The 14,769-nt window shown below is 46.5% G+C and overlaps 1 protein-coding gene across 1 annotated transcript in view; it reads left to right on the plus strand.

Moving 5' to 3' along the window:
• The window catches only part of AIFM3 (apoptosis inducing factor mitochondria associated 3), a gene marked incomplete at its 5' end in the record, with an annotated part of 35,347 nt that overhangs the window by 19,520 nt on the left and 1,058 nt on the right, over positions 1-14,769 (plus strand). Inside the window, 8 exons of the mRNA XM_029286714.1 lie at positions 1,217-1,332; positions 1,444-1,515; positions 2,644-2,707; positions 5,090-5,166; positions 5,881-5,998; positions 8,846-8,944; positions 9,723-9,798; positions 11,601-11,705. Coding sequence (XP_029142547.1) covers positions 1,217-1,332; positions 1,444-1,515; positions 2,644-2,707; positions 5,090-5,166; positions 5,881-5,998; positions 8,846-8,944; positions 9,723-9,798; positions 11,601-11,705 — 727 coding nt within the window. The remainder of the gene's footprint in view (positions 1-1,216; positions 1,333-1,443; positions 1,516-2,643; positions 2,708-5,089; positions 5,167-5,880; positions 5,999-8,845; positions 8,945-9,722; positions 9,799-11,600; positions 11,706-14,769) is intronic.

Below are 14,769 nucleotides of genomic sequence, written 5' to 3' on the forward strand. Positions count from 1 at the left end.
TGAAATACATGTCATAATCTGGACCCATCACGTAGGTAAAAAAAAGATAGCTTCTTCTATACCAGTGGTGGCAAACCTATGGCACGGGTGCCAGAGGCGGCACTCAGAGCCCTCTCTGTGGGCACGGGCGCCGTCGCCCCAGTCCTAGACCTTCAGCTGGGTTTTATAAAACCTTTTCGCTTTAGGCCTCCGCCGCTGTGTGCAAAAAAAAAGGTTCAATCAGTCAATTTCAACTTCTCGTGGGAAAAAAAAAGATCTTGCAAAGTTGGAATTGATTGATTGAACTTTTTAGTCCCACCCAGTCTGCCGTTACCACCGCAGCCATGCCCACCCAATGGGCCACGCCCACCCAATGGGCCACACCCAGCCAATGGGCCACACCCACTCGGCACTCAATGATGCATAAGTGGGTTTTGGGTTGCAGTTTGGGCACTCGGTCTCTAAAAGGTTCACCATCACTGTTCCATACTAATGAAGCAAACAGATGTCGTGGCTGGACTTCATAGAGACCTCGCTGACTGGCACGTAGCCAGGAAGTCTGGTAATTAAAGAGAAGTCCCTCCCAGTGGCCAGTCCAAACACAGATATGGCCAGGTAACATAAACTACATTACCCAGAAGGCTATCTCTTAACGGGGCTGTTCTTAATTCCTAAGACAGTTATATACTCTTAAGGTGACCAATCGTCCTCCTTTAAGGGAGGACAGTCCTTCTTTTGTAAGTTTTGTCCTCTCTCGAAAAGTGTCCTCCTACATGTCCTCCTTTTCGATATTTGAAGACAAATCTGTAAATCTCCGTATTCGATCGATGCCGATCCGATCCGTTGCGTGTGATGTGACGTATTTGTATTTGACATGACGATTCGTCAAGGCTCAGTAGAGTGTGGCGAGACGTGATTATGAGATGCATGCGCTCCGCACAGGAGAATTGTTTTGAGAGAGTTGCGCTGCACGCAAGAATGCGCCGCACGCAATTGGCTTTGTTTACTTCTTACCGAAACACGACACGGCGCACGCACACACACACAGGCATTAGACTCAGTTTCTTCAATTTATTTGTGTCCTCCTTCTCGTTGTAAAAAAGTTGGTCACCTTAATACTCTGACTAGCACACGGGTCTTCTGCCTTTGCACTGCACCAACCTGCAGGATCCCCACTCGTCGTGGGTCTTTCTGACGGAGCCTTCCTAACCCTCCTGCTCCGTCTGCCGTTTTGCAGGGATGGAGGTGGCCGCCTACCTTTCGGAGAAGGCTCACTCGGTCTCGGTGGTGGAGCTGGAAGAAGTCCCTTTCAAGAGGTCCTTTGGGGAAAAGGTTGGGCGAGCCCTCATGAAGGCAAGGCAGCTGCCCGGGGGGGGGGGGCTTTGGGGAGGGGCGAGCCTTATTTTGAGGGGCCATTTGGGAATGTTTTTCAACCTTCTCTCCCCCTCCTCTCCCCTCGGACAGATGTTTGAAAACAACCGAGTGAAGTTCTACATGCAGACTGAAGTGTCGGAACTGCGTGAACAGGAGGGCAAGGTAGAGCGGGATGGATGGACTGGATGGAAACTAATCAAGGAGAGATTAAGGAGAAACTTCCTAACACTGAGGACAATTAACCAGTGGAACAGCTTGCTTCCAGAAATTGTGGGCATCACTGGAGGCTTTTAAGAAGAGACTGGATAGTCACCTGTCTGAAATGGTGTAGGGCAGGGGTAAGTAACCTTGGCTCTTTTATGACTCATGGACTTCAACTCCCAGAATTCCTGAGGCAGCTATGCTGGCTCAGGAATTCTGGGAGTTGAAGTCCATGAGTCATAAAAGAGCCAAGGTTGCCTACCCCTGGTGTAGGGTCTCCTGCTTGAGCAGGGGGTTGGACTAGAAGACCTCCAAGGTCCCAGCTCTGTCCTGATTGAATTGAATGGAGTTTAGCGAGGCTTTGGGGCCCCTCAAGACCCTCCATTGAGCCTCTGGTTGGTAGAGGCAAGCCAAGGGGGGGGAGGGCAGTCTCTTTGCAAACTTTGGAACAAGTAGCCAAGTGAAAAAGGCGGGAAACTTGCATTTCTCCTGGGGAGGCCAGCTCTGTAGACAGGATGCCCGGTTCATCATCTCTGCCACCTCCTGTTTCTTTGGGGAAAATACGAATGTCAAGAAGAGAATTGGGCCCTTCCCATCTTTGCCAATGGTCTTCTAGCACTTCCCCAACCTTGCCACCCCCAATCCGGACATGACTTGACTGCCACCCCCATCAGCCACAGCCCCTGCAGCCAAAATCCTCCAATACCCTCCGCTGGACTCATTTTGAGAGCTTAGGATTCTGCCTCTGCACAGAGTGAGGAAGGCCACCGTGGTGGAGGCAACGGGTGACTTCCTTGGACCCGGGCAGGCGTGGAGGAGGGAAGGGGAGGGAAAGGAAGGGGAGGGGAGGCTGACGGACCGCCTTGCCTTATTCTGTTTTCAATTGCCCGGAGCTTGGAAGGTGGCCAGGATCTTTCAAACAGGATCTTTCTGTAGGAAACAGCCCAGCCACATCCATCCACCCAAGGAGGGGTGGGACGTCTCTCCCACCCAAGCAGTGCCTTGTTTTTCTGGCTTCGGGGGTGTCTCAAACAAATCAATTTGGCGTTGTTTTTTTTTTAATTGGCTGCATTTTATCTTTCCCCAAAGCTAAAAGAGGTGGTGCTGAAGAGCGGCAAGGTTCTTCGGTCAGATGTCTGTGTGATCGGCGTAGGTAAGTTGCTGGAGAGCTTTGGGGGCCTGGCCTGGGGCAGGGGTAGGCAACCCAGGCTATTTTATGACTCGTGGACTTCAGCTCCCAGAATTCCTGAGCCAGGATGGCTCAGCTTGGAAACCTCTCCCTTTCCCCTCAGCATGGCTGGCTCAGGAATTCTGGGAGTTGAAGTCCACGAGTCATAAAAGAGTCAAGGTGGCCTACCCCTGCCCAAATGCCTGAATTTTGATCACGTGACTGTGAGGAAAAAACGTTTAAATATTTAAACCAGGGGTCTTCAAACTTGGCCCTTTTATGACTCGTGGACTTCAACTCCCAGAATTCTGGAGCCAGCCCAGCTCAGCTTGGAAACCTCTCCCTTTCCCCTCAGCATGGCTGGCTCAGGAATTCTGGGAGTTGAAGTCCACCAGTCATAAAAGGGCCAAGGTCGCCTACCCCAGGTCTGGGGGCAACCAAGGTCAAGATGACATCAGGACTGCACAATCAAAGTTCCACTCTCTCCATGTGTCACATGCTGTGGTCAGTTGTACTTGGCCATCTTGACCTCTTGGATAGCCCCCTGGGGATGTCCCTGACTGCTCCTGTGTTTTGGAGAGCCTTCCTTGACCCTCCCCACAATGACAGTCCCTATTTTAATCATACAGCTCTGTCTGTCCACCAGGGGGCAGAACGTAGCTGACTGTTGCTGCGTTTGACAAAAAGTTTGAATCAAAAGTTGGAATTGAGATTGCCGGGAGAAATATCAACAACCTAAGATATGCAGATGATACCACTCTAATGGCAGAAAGTGAAGAGGCTCTTGATGCGGGTGAAGAAGGAGAGTGCAAAAGTTGGCTTGAAACTCAACATTAAGAAAACCAAGATCATGGCATCCGGCCCTCTCAATTCCTGGCAAATAGATGGGGAAGAAATGGAGGTAGTGACAGATTTTATCTTCCTGGGCTCCAAGATCACCGCAGATGGGGACTGCAGCCAAGAAATTAAAAGACGCTTGCTCCTGGGGAGGAAAGCTAGGGCAAATCCAGACAGCATACTAAAAAGCAGAGATGTCACCCTGCCAACAAAAGTGCGTATAGTCAAGGCCGTAGTTTTCCCAGTTGCAATGTCTGGCTGTGAAAGTTGGACCATAAGAAAGGCTGAGTGCCAAAGAATGGAGGCCTTTGAACTCTGGTGCTGGAGAAGACTCCTGCAAGTCCCTTGGACTACAAGGCGATCCAACCGGTCAGTCCTAGAGGAGATCAACCCCGACTGCTCCTTAGAAGGCCAGATCCTGAAGTTGAAACTCAAGTACTTTGGCCACCTAATGAGAAGGAAGGACTCACTGGAGAAGAGCCTGATGCTGGGAAAGATGGAGGGCAAGAGAAGAAGGGGACGACAGAATGAGGGGGCTGGATGGAGTCACTGAAGCAGGAGGCGTGGGCTTAAATGGACTCCAGAAGATGGTAGAGGACAGGAAGGCCTGGAGAAACATCCATGGGGTCACGATGGGTCGGACACGACTTCGCAACTAACAAGATTTTTGGATGGGGGACCATCTGGAGATTCTAGGACTGTGACTGAGCTGGAAGGGAGACTATGGCAAAATACTTCTGTATGGTTGCCCAGAAAATTGTCCCTGAAGTAAGTCACAGGACTCAGTGAGGAGAGTGAGAAGAGAGATTATATCTGGCATTGGCTGGTTCACAAAAACTGAGGCGATAAACGAGACAAAGAGACCAGAGATGAAGAGAGGCAAACCACCATCTTGATGCCAAGAAGTCTACATGAAATACCCACCTGTTGTCTGAAAAACACTTGTGTTTGTGGAAAAGAGAAAAAGTGAGAAAGTAAAGTTTTATCTATGACAGAGACATCCTTGCACGAGATAATTATTTGATGTGACGGAAACCGGGGTCCACTGAAGCCATGAGAGAGTATGAGAAGGAAGTGATGGCCTGACGGGGAACCCAAAGAGTGCAGGACTTTGGCAGCGAGGCAGCATCAGCATAAGGGCAGGGAGACGCTCAAGGATGCTTTATTTTATTCATTTAAAGCATTTTAATTCGCTTTCCCACCAAAAAGCCAGAACGTTCTACAGGCCACCAAAGAACAACCACCACCTAAAGATAGTTACGAGCTAAAAATTGTAACTTGGAAGGGAAATAGAAGGAGGAGGGAAGAGGGGAAAAAAAAACTTACAACAAAGCACCAATTAGTAATTGGGACTTAAAATTGTATTATTTCCAATTTATATGGATGGTCTATCCTTGTATGATTTATAAAGCAGATGGTGTTGTCAAGGGTAACTGGCACTTGGTAATGGTCTTTTCCGTGGTTCAGATAAATGGGGCTGGGAGCCAAGAGTCCCTCCCACTGTTAATGTCCCTCTTATCTTTGGTGCAGGAGCCACGCCAGCCACCGGCTTTTTGAAGCAGAGCGGCGTTCATCTGGACTCCAAAGGTTACATCGTGGTGAACAAGGTAGAAGCAGCCAACCAGGCCGAAGAGGGAGGGTTGAAGTGGCTGATCAAACACTGGATATTTTATTTTATTTTATATTTTATATTTTATATTTTATATTTTATATTTTATATTTTATATTTTATATTTTATATTTTATATTTTATATTTTATATTTTATATTTTATATTTTATATTTTATATTTTATNTTATTTTATTATTTTATTTTATTTTATTTTATTTTATTTTATTTTATTTTATTTTATTTATTTTTTATTCTGTTCCGTTCTGTTCCATCCTGTCCTGTCCTGTCCTATTCTATTCTATTCTATTCTATTCTATTCTATTCTATTCTATTCTATTCTATTCTATTCTATTCTATTCTATTCTATTCCATTCCATTCCATTCCATTCCATTCTATAATCTGTCTGTTCTATTCTATTCTATTCTATTCCATTCCATTCCATTCCATTCCATCTTCTATTCTATTCTGTTCTGTTCCATTCCGTTCCATTCCGTTCCGTTCCGTTCCATTCCATTCCATTCTATTCTATTCTATTCTATTCTATTCTATTCTATTCTATTCTATTCTATTCTATTCTATTCTATTCTTCCTCCTTCCCTCTCTCCCTCTTTCCTCCTATCTTCTCCCCCTTTCCTCCTGTAAGGACCATTCCATGCTCCCCCCTTGCAAGGCCTCCCCCCCCAAACAGAGCTCTTCTCTCCCTTCCAGATGATGCAGACCAACGTTCCAGGGGTTTTCGCTGCGGGCGACGCAGTCACTTTTCCTTTGGCACTGCGAAACCACAAGAAGACCAACGTTCCACACTGGCAGATGGCCCACATGCACGGTGGGTATTGCTGTGGCCTTCTGACTTGGAAGAAAAGCCTCCAGTCACCCCTTGGAAGTCCTGGGAAGTCCTTAGCAAATGGTGCAGAAGGCTGCAGACTGTCTGGTTTTTCATGAGGTCAAGATATCAGGCGAAGCAGAGGCCCAGATCCGATGATGCTGGTTCTTCCCCCCTTCTGACCACAAGGAGCAGTGAGGTAGAGAGAGAGGGGGGATTCTGTGTCCCCTCCATCTTGGTCATCTCTCTGCTCTTGCAGGGCCTCTTCTTCCATCCCTTCCCAGGCCTACAACAGCCTCTCTGATTCTCCTTCTGGTGGTCAGTTCTGCCCTATCCAACAAAATGAAATTTAATATGGAGAAAAGCAAGATTTTACACTTAAGTAGAAAAACCAAAGGCACAAGTACAGATTGGGCGAAACCTGGCTCAAAAACAGCAACTGTGAGAGGGACCTTGGAGTCCTAGTGGACGATCCCTTGACTATGAGCCAGCTGTGTGCGGCGGCAGCCAAAAAAGCTAATACAATCCTTGGTTGTATAAATAAAGGCATAGAATCAAAATCATGTGAAGTATTAACACCGCTTTATAAAGCCTTAGTAAGGCCACATCTGGAATATTACATCCAGTTTTGTTCACCACATTACAAAAAAGATCTTGTGACTTTGGGAAAAATGCAAAAAAGAGCAGCTAAGATGATTAAAGGCCTGGAGACTAAAATATACGAAGAACGGTTGCAGGATTTGGGAATGGCCAGTCTAGACTCTAGAGAAAAGAAAGATTGGGGGGGGGGACATAATAGCAGTACTTCAGTATTTGAGAGGCGGCCACAAGGAGGAGGGGGTCAAACTATTCTCCAAAGCACCAGAGGGCAGGACAAGAAACAATGGATGGAAACTGATCAAGGAGAGAAGCAACCTGGAATTGAGGAGAAACTTCCTGACAGGGAGGACAATTGATCAGTGGAACAGCTTCCCTCCAGAAGATGTGGGTGCTCCATCACTGGAGGCTTTTAAGAAAAGACTGAACAGCCCTTTGTCTGAAATGGTATAGGGTCTCCTGCTTGAGCAGGGGGTTGGACTAGAAGACCTCAAAGGTCCTTTCCACTTCTATTCTATTCTATTCTATTCTATTCTATTCTATTCTATTCTATTCTATTCTATTCTATTCTATTCTATTCTATTCTAATCTACAATCTGTCCTATTCTATTCTATTCTATTCTATTCTATCCCAATCTTATCTTCCCTATAAATAAACCTCCCTTCTGCTCTAGTTTTCAAGCACTCCTCCTAGCTCAGGGCAGATGCTTTAGTGGCACATGGAGAGCACATCCAAGGCCAACACAGTGCTAGGCTGCATTAACAGAGGGACAGAATCAAGATCACGTGAAGTATTAATACCACGTTACAAGGCCTTGGTAAGGCCACACTTGGAATACTGCATCCAGTTTTGGTCACCACGATGTAAAAAAGATGCTGAGACTCTAGAAAGAGTGCAGAGAAGAGCAACAAAGATGATTAGGGGACTGGAGGCTAAAACATACAAGGAACGGTTGCTGGAATTGGGTATGTCTAGTCTAATGAAGAAAAGGACGAGGGGGACAGGATAGCAGTCTTCCAATATCTCAGGGGCTGCCCCAAAGAAGAGGGAGTCAAGCTATTCTCCAAAGCACCTGAAGGCAGGACAAGAAGCAACGGGTGGAAACTGACCAAGGAGAGAAGCAACTTAGAAGTAAGGAGAAATTTCCTGACAGTGAGAACAATTAACCAGTGGAACAACCTGCCTCTAGAAGCGGTGAATGCTCCAACACTGGAAGTTTTTAAGAAGAGACTGGACAGCCATTTGTCCGAAATGGTTTAGGGTTTCCTGCCTGAGCAGGGGGTTGGACCAGATGACCTCCAAGGTCCCTTCCAACTATTATTATTATTATTATTATTATTATTATTATTATTATTATTATTATTATTATTATTATTATTATTATTATTATTATTATTATTATTAATCTCCAGCAACAGCAGAACAAGGTGGGTGTTAAAAAAGGCAAGGCTGCCATTACAACCACCTGTTCAACTTTTCCTGATCTTGTAGCTCTCTTGGTGCAGCTTAGGATTGCACTCGTCTTGTTTGCAGCTGCAGGACACTGCTGGCTCAGGTTCAAATTTGGAATCCACTAGACTAGAGGATACCCAGAGACCTTTCCCCATGTCCTGCTGTCCTCTAAAGCTCCTCCCATATTAGGTGCACACCTTTAGATTTTCCCTACCTTAGTCTAGGACTTTGTGAAGAAGTCTAGAGCTGGTCTAGGGGCGATAAGGAAGGCAGGAGTGAACTCTTTAAGGGAGGACTTTCCGAAAAGATGACTTAGTCTTGAGGAACAGGAAAGCAGGAGAAAGACACGCCAGATGGCTACAGTTTTGTGTATGGGACAGGGAGATAGTTGGACAGCCCCCCCCAAGTGCTGTTTCTCTACCCCACGACAATAAAAAGCACTGCAAGAGTCCCTGCACCGTTCTCGTCTCCGAAGATGGATTTGTTGAATGCAGTTTGCAAGAGCCAATGATCACATTGTCTGTTTGTTGACCTAGCCAACCTCAAAGGGTTTTACATCAGTGTTTTTCAACCTTGGCAACTTTAAGATGGGTGGACTTCAACTCCCAGAAGCTGGCTGGGAAATTCTGGGAATTGAAGTCCACCCATCTTAAAGTTGCCAAGGTTGAGAATACTGGCATATACCTATTCAAATAACGAACAAACATAGTTTTGATGTGCTCCAAAGACTCTCATGCATAGGCTTGGTTGACTTCTCTGTTACATTCCCTATTACATTGCTTAACTCTGTTACCTCCCAGGGCGCATAGCAGCACTGAACATGCTGGCCTATGGGACAGAAATCAGCACCATCCCTTACCTGTGGACCGCCATGTTTGGCAAGAGCATTCGCTATGCAGGTGAGGGGAAAAGGATTGGAGAGGGTGCCAAGATCTGCTTCTTGGTTGCCTTACTGGTTTGGCGGATTGATGTTCTCAGCTCCTTTGTATTTTAACTTTTGTCGTGTCATTGTTTTTATTTCACTCTGTTTTCTGCCCAGAGTCACTTGTTAATGTGGAGGGTCCATATCAATTGGATAAATAAGGGGTCCCGGGTGTTTTCTGAGCTTGGTTATTTTCTTGCAGACGTTTCATTACCCAGCTAGATAACATGATCAGTGCTAGAAGGAAGTGGAATTTATGGAGAGGAGGAAGGAGGGAGGGAGGGAGGGAGGGAGGAAGGAAGGAAGGAAGGAAGGAAGGAAGGAAGGAAGGAAGGAAGGAAGGAAGGAAGGAAGGACGGATGGACGGACTATGGGGTCCCGAGTGCTCTTTGGAATTCAGCCTAGATTTGAAAGGCTGGAGAAAGCATCTAATTTAGGGTGCTTTAAAATGTCTTCTTCTCCACTCTTGACCAAAAGGAAGCTAACTCGGCACTTTGTCGACTCACCTGCCCTTTGCAACAAAATTCTCCTTGTTTTCTCCATGTGGCAATGTAGTGCTCCATAAAAATGTGCTGCAATACTTTTTTAAAAAAAATGCATATTTATTTCAAAATGCTTCTAAATATATTTATGCATGCGTAGTATTGATTGGCTTCTTATATTTTTATGCTTTTTTTTAAAGAAACAAGATTGCAGATTGACATAGGAAAAGAAAATTGTGTGCCTCCTACATATATACACGTTTTGTTTTCTAGGTCATGGAGAAGGATTTGATGATGTGATTATTCGGGGAGACCTAGACGAACTTAAATTTGTAGCCTTTTACACAAAGTAAGTGCCCACGAAAAGCTTTAATTTACAAGCCGCCATGATGTGTGTTGCAAAATTATACTGTGCGTTTACAATAAGCAAATACAGCGGCTTGCATATTGCTTGTTGATGTTACAGAAGCTGGCTGAATCTGTGCAATCAAGTTTAGCTTCAAAGAATAATAGAACCTTTTTATTTTATTTTCTTGGCCATGAAACTCCAGATTTCTCAACCTTGGCAACTTTAAGATGGGTGGACTTCAACTCCCAGAATTCTCCAGCCCGCATAGCTGGCTGCGTAATTCTGAGATTGAAGCTGCCCTGCCTTAAAACTTGTCAAGGTTGAGAAATACAGTACTAAAAAAAAAAACAATTTTGAAGAAGCACACCGAGAATAGAATAGAATAGAATAGAATGGAATGGAATGGAATGGAATGGAATGGAATAGAATAGAATAGAATAGAATAGAATAGAATACACTGGACTGGACTAGACTAGACTAGACTAGACTAGACTAGACTAGACTAGACTAGAATAGAATAGAATAGAATAGAATAGAATAGAATAGAACTGGAAGGGACCTTGGAGGTCTTCTAGTCCAGCCCCCTGCTCAAGCAGGAGAACCTATACCATCTCAGACAGGTGAATGTCCAGTCTCCTCTTAAAAACCTCCAGTGATGGAGCGCCCACTATTTCTTGTGGCAAGCTGTTCCACTGGTTGAGATTGTCCTCCCTGTCAGGAAGTTTCTCTCTTTGATCAGTTTCCATCCATTGTTTCTCGTCCTGCCCTCTGGTGCTCTGGTGAACAACCTGGCCCCCTCTGCCTTTTGGCAGCCCCTCAGATACTGGAACACTGCTATCACTGTTAAGAATTTTGATCGACTTGAATATGGGGCTGCATCCAGTTCGGCGCCCATGTTCAGTGGTGAGAAATGCCAGGTTCCCAAGTTAAGTAGAAACAAGATGGGCAGTTCTTGGCTTAGCAGTTGTACTTGATAGACCACAGATTTCAAATAAGCCAGCAGTGCACAGCAGCTGCACCCAGAAAAGGGTCTGCCTATTGGACAGCACCGTCTGCAGTGGGGAATTTGAAAAGCCATCCTGTCTTTCTTGACCACCCCTGGGAAATGGCACATTGGCTAGCTTGTTCTTTGAGCTAAGAATGTGGGTCACGCAAATACAATTAGTCAGCATTTGTGTCCCACTCGTATCCCCTAGTTCAGTGGTGGCGAACCTATGGCACGCGTGCCAGAGGCGGCACTCAGAGCCCTCTCTATGGGCACGCGTGCCGTCGCCCCAGCCCCACCTCCCCCCGTGCTCCCCTCCTCACCAGCAGCTCCTCCCAAGAGGAGAGTTGCCCCCGGGCGCAGCTCGCGCGGAACAGCGCAGCCAAGGACATGGCAGTCAGGCAGCAGGGACAAGACTCCGCCCTCGTGCCCTGTCATGCGCAGATGATGCTGCAGGGTGCGGGCGGAGGGCGTGGCCGCCATGGTGCTGCAGGGCCACCTGGGCAATCTGCTGAGGCGGGCCATGGAGGCGGTGGGTGGCCCTGCAGGCGGGCAGGTGGGGCAGGGATGGAGCAGGGGGCAGAGTGGATGGGGGCGGGGCGGTTTTTGGGCACTCGGTCTCTAAAAGGTTCGCCATCACTGCCCTAGTTGCTGATCCCTTCAGTTTGTCGGGTCAGCGCAGCAGACCTCGGTGCAAAAGAAGCAAAGCATCTGGGAAAACATCTGGGGATCCACTGGGACCTCCGGCCTTGTGTGAAATGCGCCAAGGCCTGGCGGCAGCCGCTCTCATCCTTCACTTCTGGGTCTCTTCTTCCAGGAGCGACGATGTGCTGGCCGTGGCGAGCATGAACTACGATCCGCTGGTCTCCAAGGTGGCCGATGTCATGGGCTCCGGCAGGATCATCCGCAAACGAGACGTGGAGTAAGTCACCCTGAGCTGCTGCTGATGCCTTCCTCCAATCACAGAACGGTTAACTCTGAGCAAATATTCCAGCCTCCCTCCCCGTCCCCTCCCCATGGAGCAACATCCTTCAGCAAACACAAGTGTGAGCTTCTTGCGGCTCTCCCTGTGCGGCTGATTGCCTGGGGGCTTCTGAGAACTTGGAGAGTCCCCCCCCCCAGTTTAGAAAGGGAATGATCACATTCAGTGTCAGGCTAGAATGGAATTTAGATATTTTTTTTTCAGCACCGAGGAAAGTGGCCCTGACTTACTCTCCTTTTGTCCCTCTTTCTTCTTTTATTGCTACAATTTAAGGATCTTCAACCGGTATGTATGTCCATGTGTATGTTTGCATTAACATCATGGCCCAGCTGAGGGCTTTCAGCTGAGAAGCTCTTCCTGGTTTTTAATTAGAAAAAAGAGGGAATCTGTGGCAGCACAGCTCCATTATTAAATGATTAACAAGAGCCCAGAGGCTGCTTTTGTGCAAAGTTCTGTGTCCTTCCATGGTCAGCTGGGGAACAGACAGACACCATGCCACTGTGCTCTGGATCTGTCTGTCTGTCTGTCTGTCTGTCTGTCTATCTATCTATCTATCTATCAATCTCTCAATTATCTATCATTATCACTAAAGTGTCTGTCTGTCTGTCTGTCTGTCTGTCTGTCTGTCTGTCTGTCTGTCTGTCTGTCTGTCTATCTATCTATCTATCTATCTATCAATCGTTATCTCTTAATTATCTATCTATCTATCTATCTATCTATCTATCTATCTATCTATCTATCTATCTATGTATCTATCTATCTATCTATCTATCTATCTATCTATCTATCTATCTATCTATCTATCATCTCTTAATTATCTATCTATCTATCTATCATCTCTTAATTATCTATCTATCTATCTATCTATCTATCTATCTATCTATCTATCGTTATCTCTTAATTATCTATCTATCTATCTATATCTATCTATCTATCTATCTATCTATCTATCTATCTATCTATCTATCTATCTATCTATCTATCATTATCTCTTAATTATCTATCTATCTATCTATCTATCTATCTATCTATCTATCTATCATCTATCTATCTATCTATCTATCTATCTATCTATCTATCTATCTATCTATCTATCTATCTATCTATCTATCTAATTCTGGGAGTTGAAGTCCACGAGTCATAAAAGAGCCAAGGTTGCCTACCTCTGCCTTAAGGGAAGGAGAAACGGCACCTCCTTCCATCCTGGGCAGATGGAAAATGTCAAGAGGAATCTCAACACCACTCCATCTTGATTCTCTTTTGCGCAAGAGGGGATGCCAGAAATTTGCGAGGCTCTGAAGATCGAAGGAAGCCCTTTAGGAACCAGCAGGGATGCCAGAAATTCCCTCCCTTTTTAGCGTTTCTCTTGTAGAAGTTATGCTCCTGACTGATGCCGAATTAATCACAGAAACCTGAAAGTCTGTCCAGGTTTCTCTCTTCCCCACGAAAGCTCATTCTAGTCTGGGGCCAGTCATTCAATTTCAGCTCCACAGGAGAGAGACTGGAGGATGAAACACACCCCGGCTGCCTTTGGTTCCTGGGGGCAGGAAGGCTGGCTGCTGATCAGATGGACGAATAGTGAAAACAGATTCCCTCTTTGGACCATGCCTGTGCAGGTCAGAGTATATAGCTATCTCAGGAGTTAAGAACTGTCCCCTTAAGGGTTAGTTTTCTGGGTAATGTAGTTTAAGTCAGGGCTTTTCAACCTTTTCACCCATTGTACCACTTTTAGGATATGGCAACATCCGAGTACCACCAGTCAACTAGCAAGGTGTCAAAAACTTGATGACCCCCCCCCAAAAGGAAAAAAGTGATGAAGTGCAGGTAGTCCTCGACTTACAACAGTTCGCTTAGTGACTTTTTGAAGTTACAATGGCACTGAAAAAAGTGCCCCCCAAGCCACAGCCGAGCAAGACACCTGCCTGCCCACCTGGCAGCGCTCTTCCTCCTGTCCGAGGTTTTCATTGTTGTGAGCATTTCTGTTTAGGATTGGCAGCGGGGGTGGGGTGAGGGGGTTGATGGTTTTTATTCCCCCCCCCCTGTCTGCTGGGTGTTGCAGCAGGTTTTGGTCACTTCACATGACCCTGGGACACTGTGACCGTCATAAATATGAATCGGTTGCCAAGCATCTGAATGTAAATCACAAGACCCTGGAGATGCTGCAACATTCCAGCTGATCGGCGCTTCTTCTGGGCTCAGCAGAAGTGCCAGGATCAGCGCCGAGCTCCAGCTGGATCCTGGCACTGATCCTGGCGCTTCCGCTGAGCCCTGACAGCCCTGCAGCTCCAGCCGTCTCTCGCTTAGGCTTGTGCGGTGCTGCCACCGGTTCAGCTCATTCCCCTCCCCCACTACCACTTTCCTAGGATGGTCGCGTACCACCTGCCAGGTGCCAATGTACCACAGGTGGTACCAATACCACTGGTTGAAAAGCCCTGGTTTAAGTTACCTGGTCATATCTGTGTTCGGATTGGCCACTGGGAGGGACTTCTGATTGTTACTGGATTTCCTGGCTGCGTGCTGGCCAGCGAGGTCTTGACGAATTCCAGCCACGGGAACTGTTTGCTTCGTTAGCATGGAAGAAACTCTCTCTTTTTACCTATGTGTTGGGTACAGATTATGCAATGAATGTCAGATGTATCTTCAGTAACTGTGAGTTAATGTTAAAGAATGCCTGATGAATTAAAGCAATCTGCATGAAACCCTTCCGTGGAGTTAATCTGCCTGCATCGAGCGATATTCAGCAGCAGCCTTCTTGCTCGATACGGGACAGTAAAAAGAGATAAAATCTTCGTCTGCATGCCTGAGTAAAAAGAGAGAGTTTCCTCCATGCTAACGAAGCAAACAGTTCCCGTGGCTGGAATTCGTCAAGACCTCGCTGGCCAGCACGTAGCCAGGAAATCCAGTAACAATCAGAAGTCCCTCCCAGTGGCTGGCCGAACACAGATATGACCAGGTAACTTAAACTACGTTACCCGGAAGACTATCCCTTAAGGCAGGGCTTTTC

Source organism: Protobothrops mucrosquamatus, unplaced genomic scaffold (genome assembly GCF_001527695.2).
Source record: "Protobothrops mucrosquamatus isolate PMUCROS unplaced genomic scaffold, P.Mucros_1.0 scaffold4673, whole genome shotgun sequence".
Taxonomy (NCBI): domain Eukaryota; kingdom Metazoa; phylum Chordata; class Lepidosauria; order Squamata; family Viperidae; genus Protobothrops; species Protobothrops mucrosquamatus.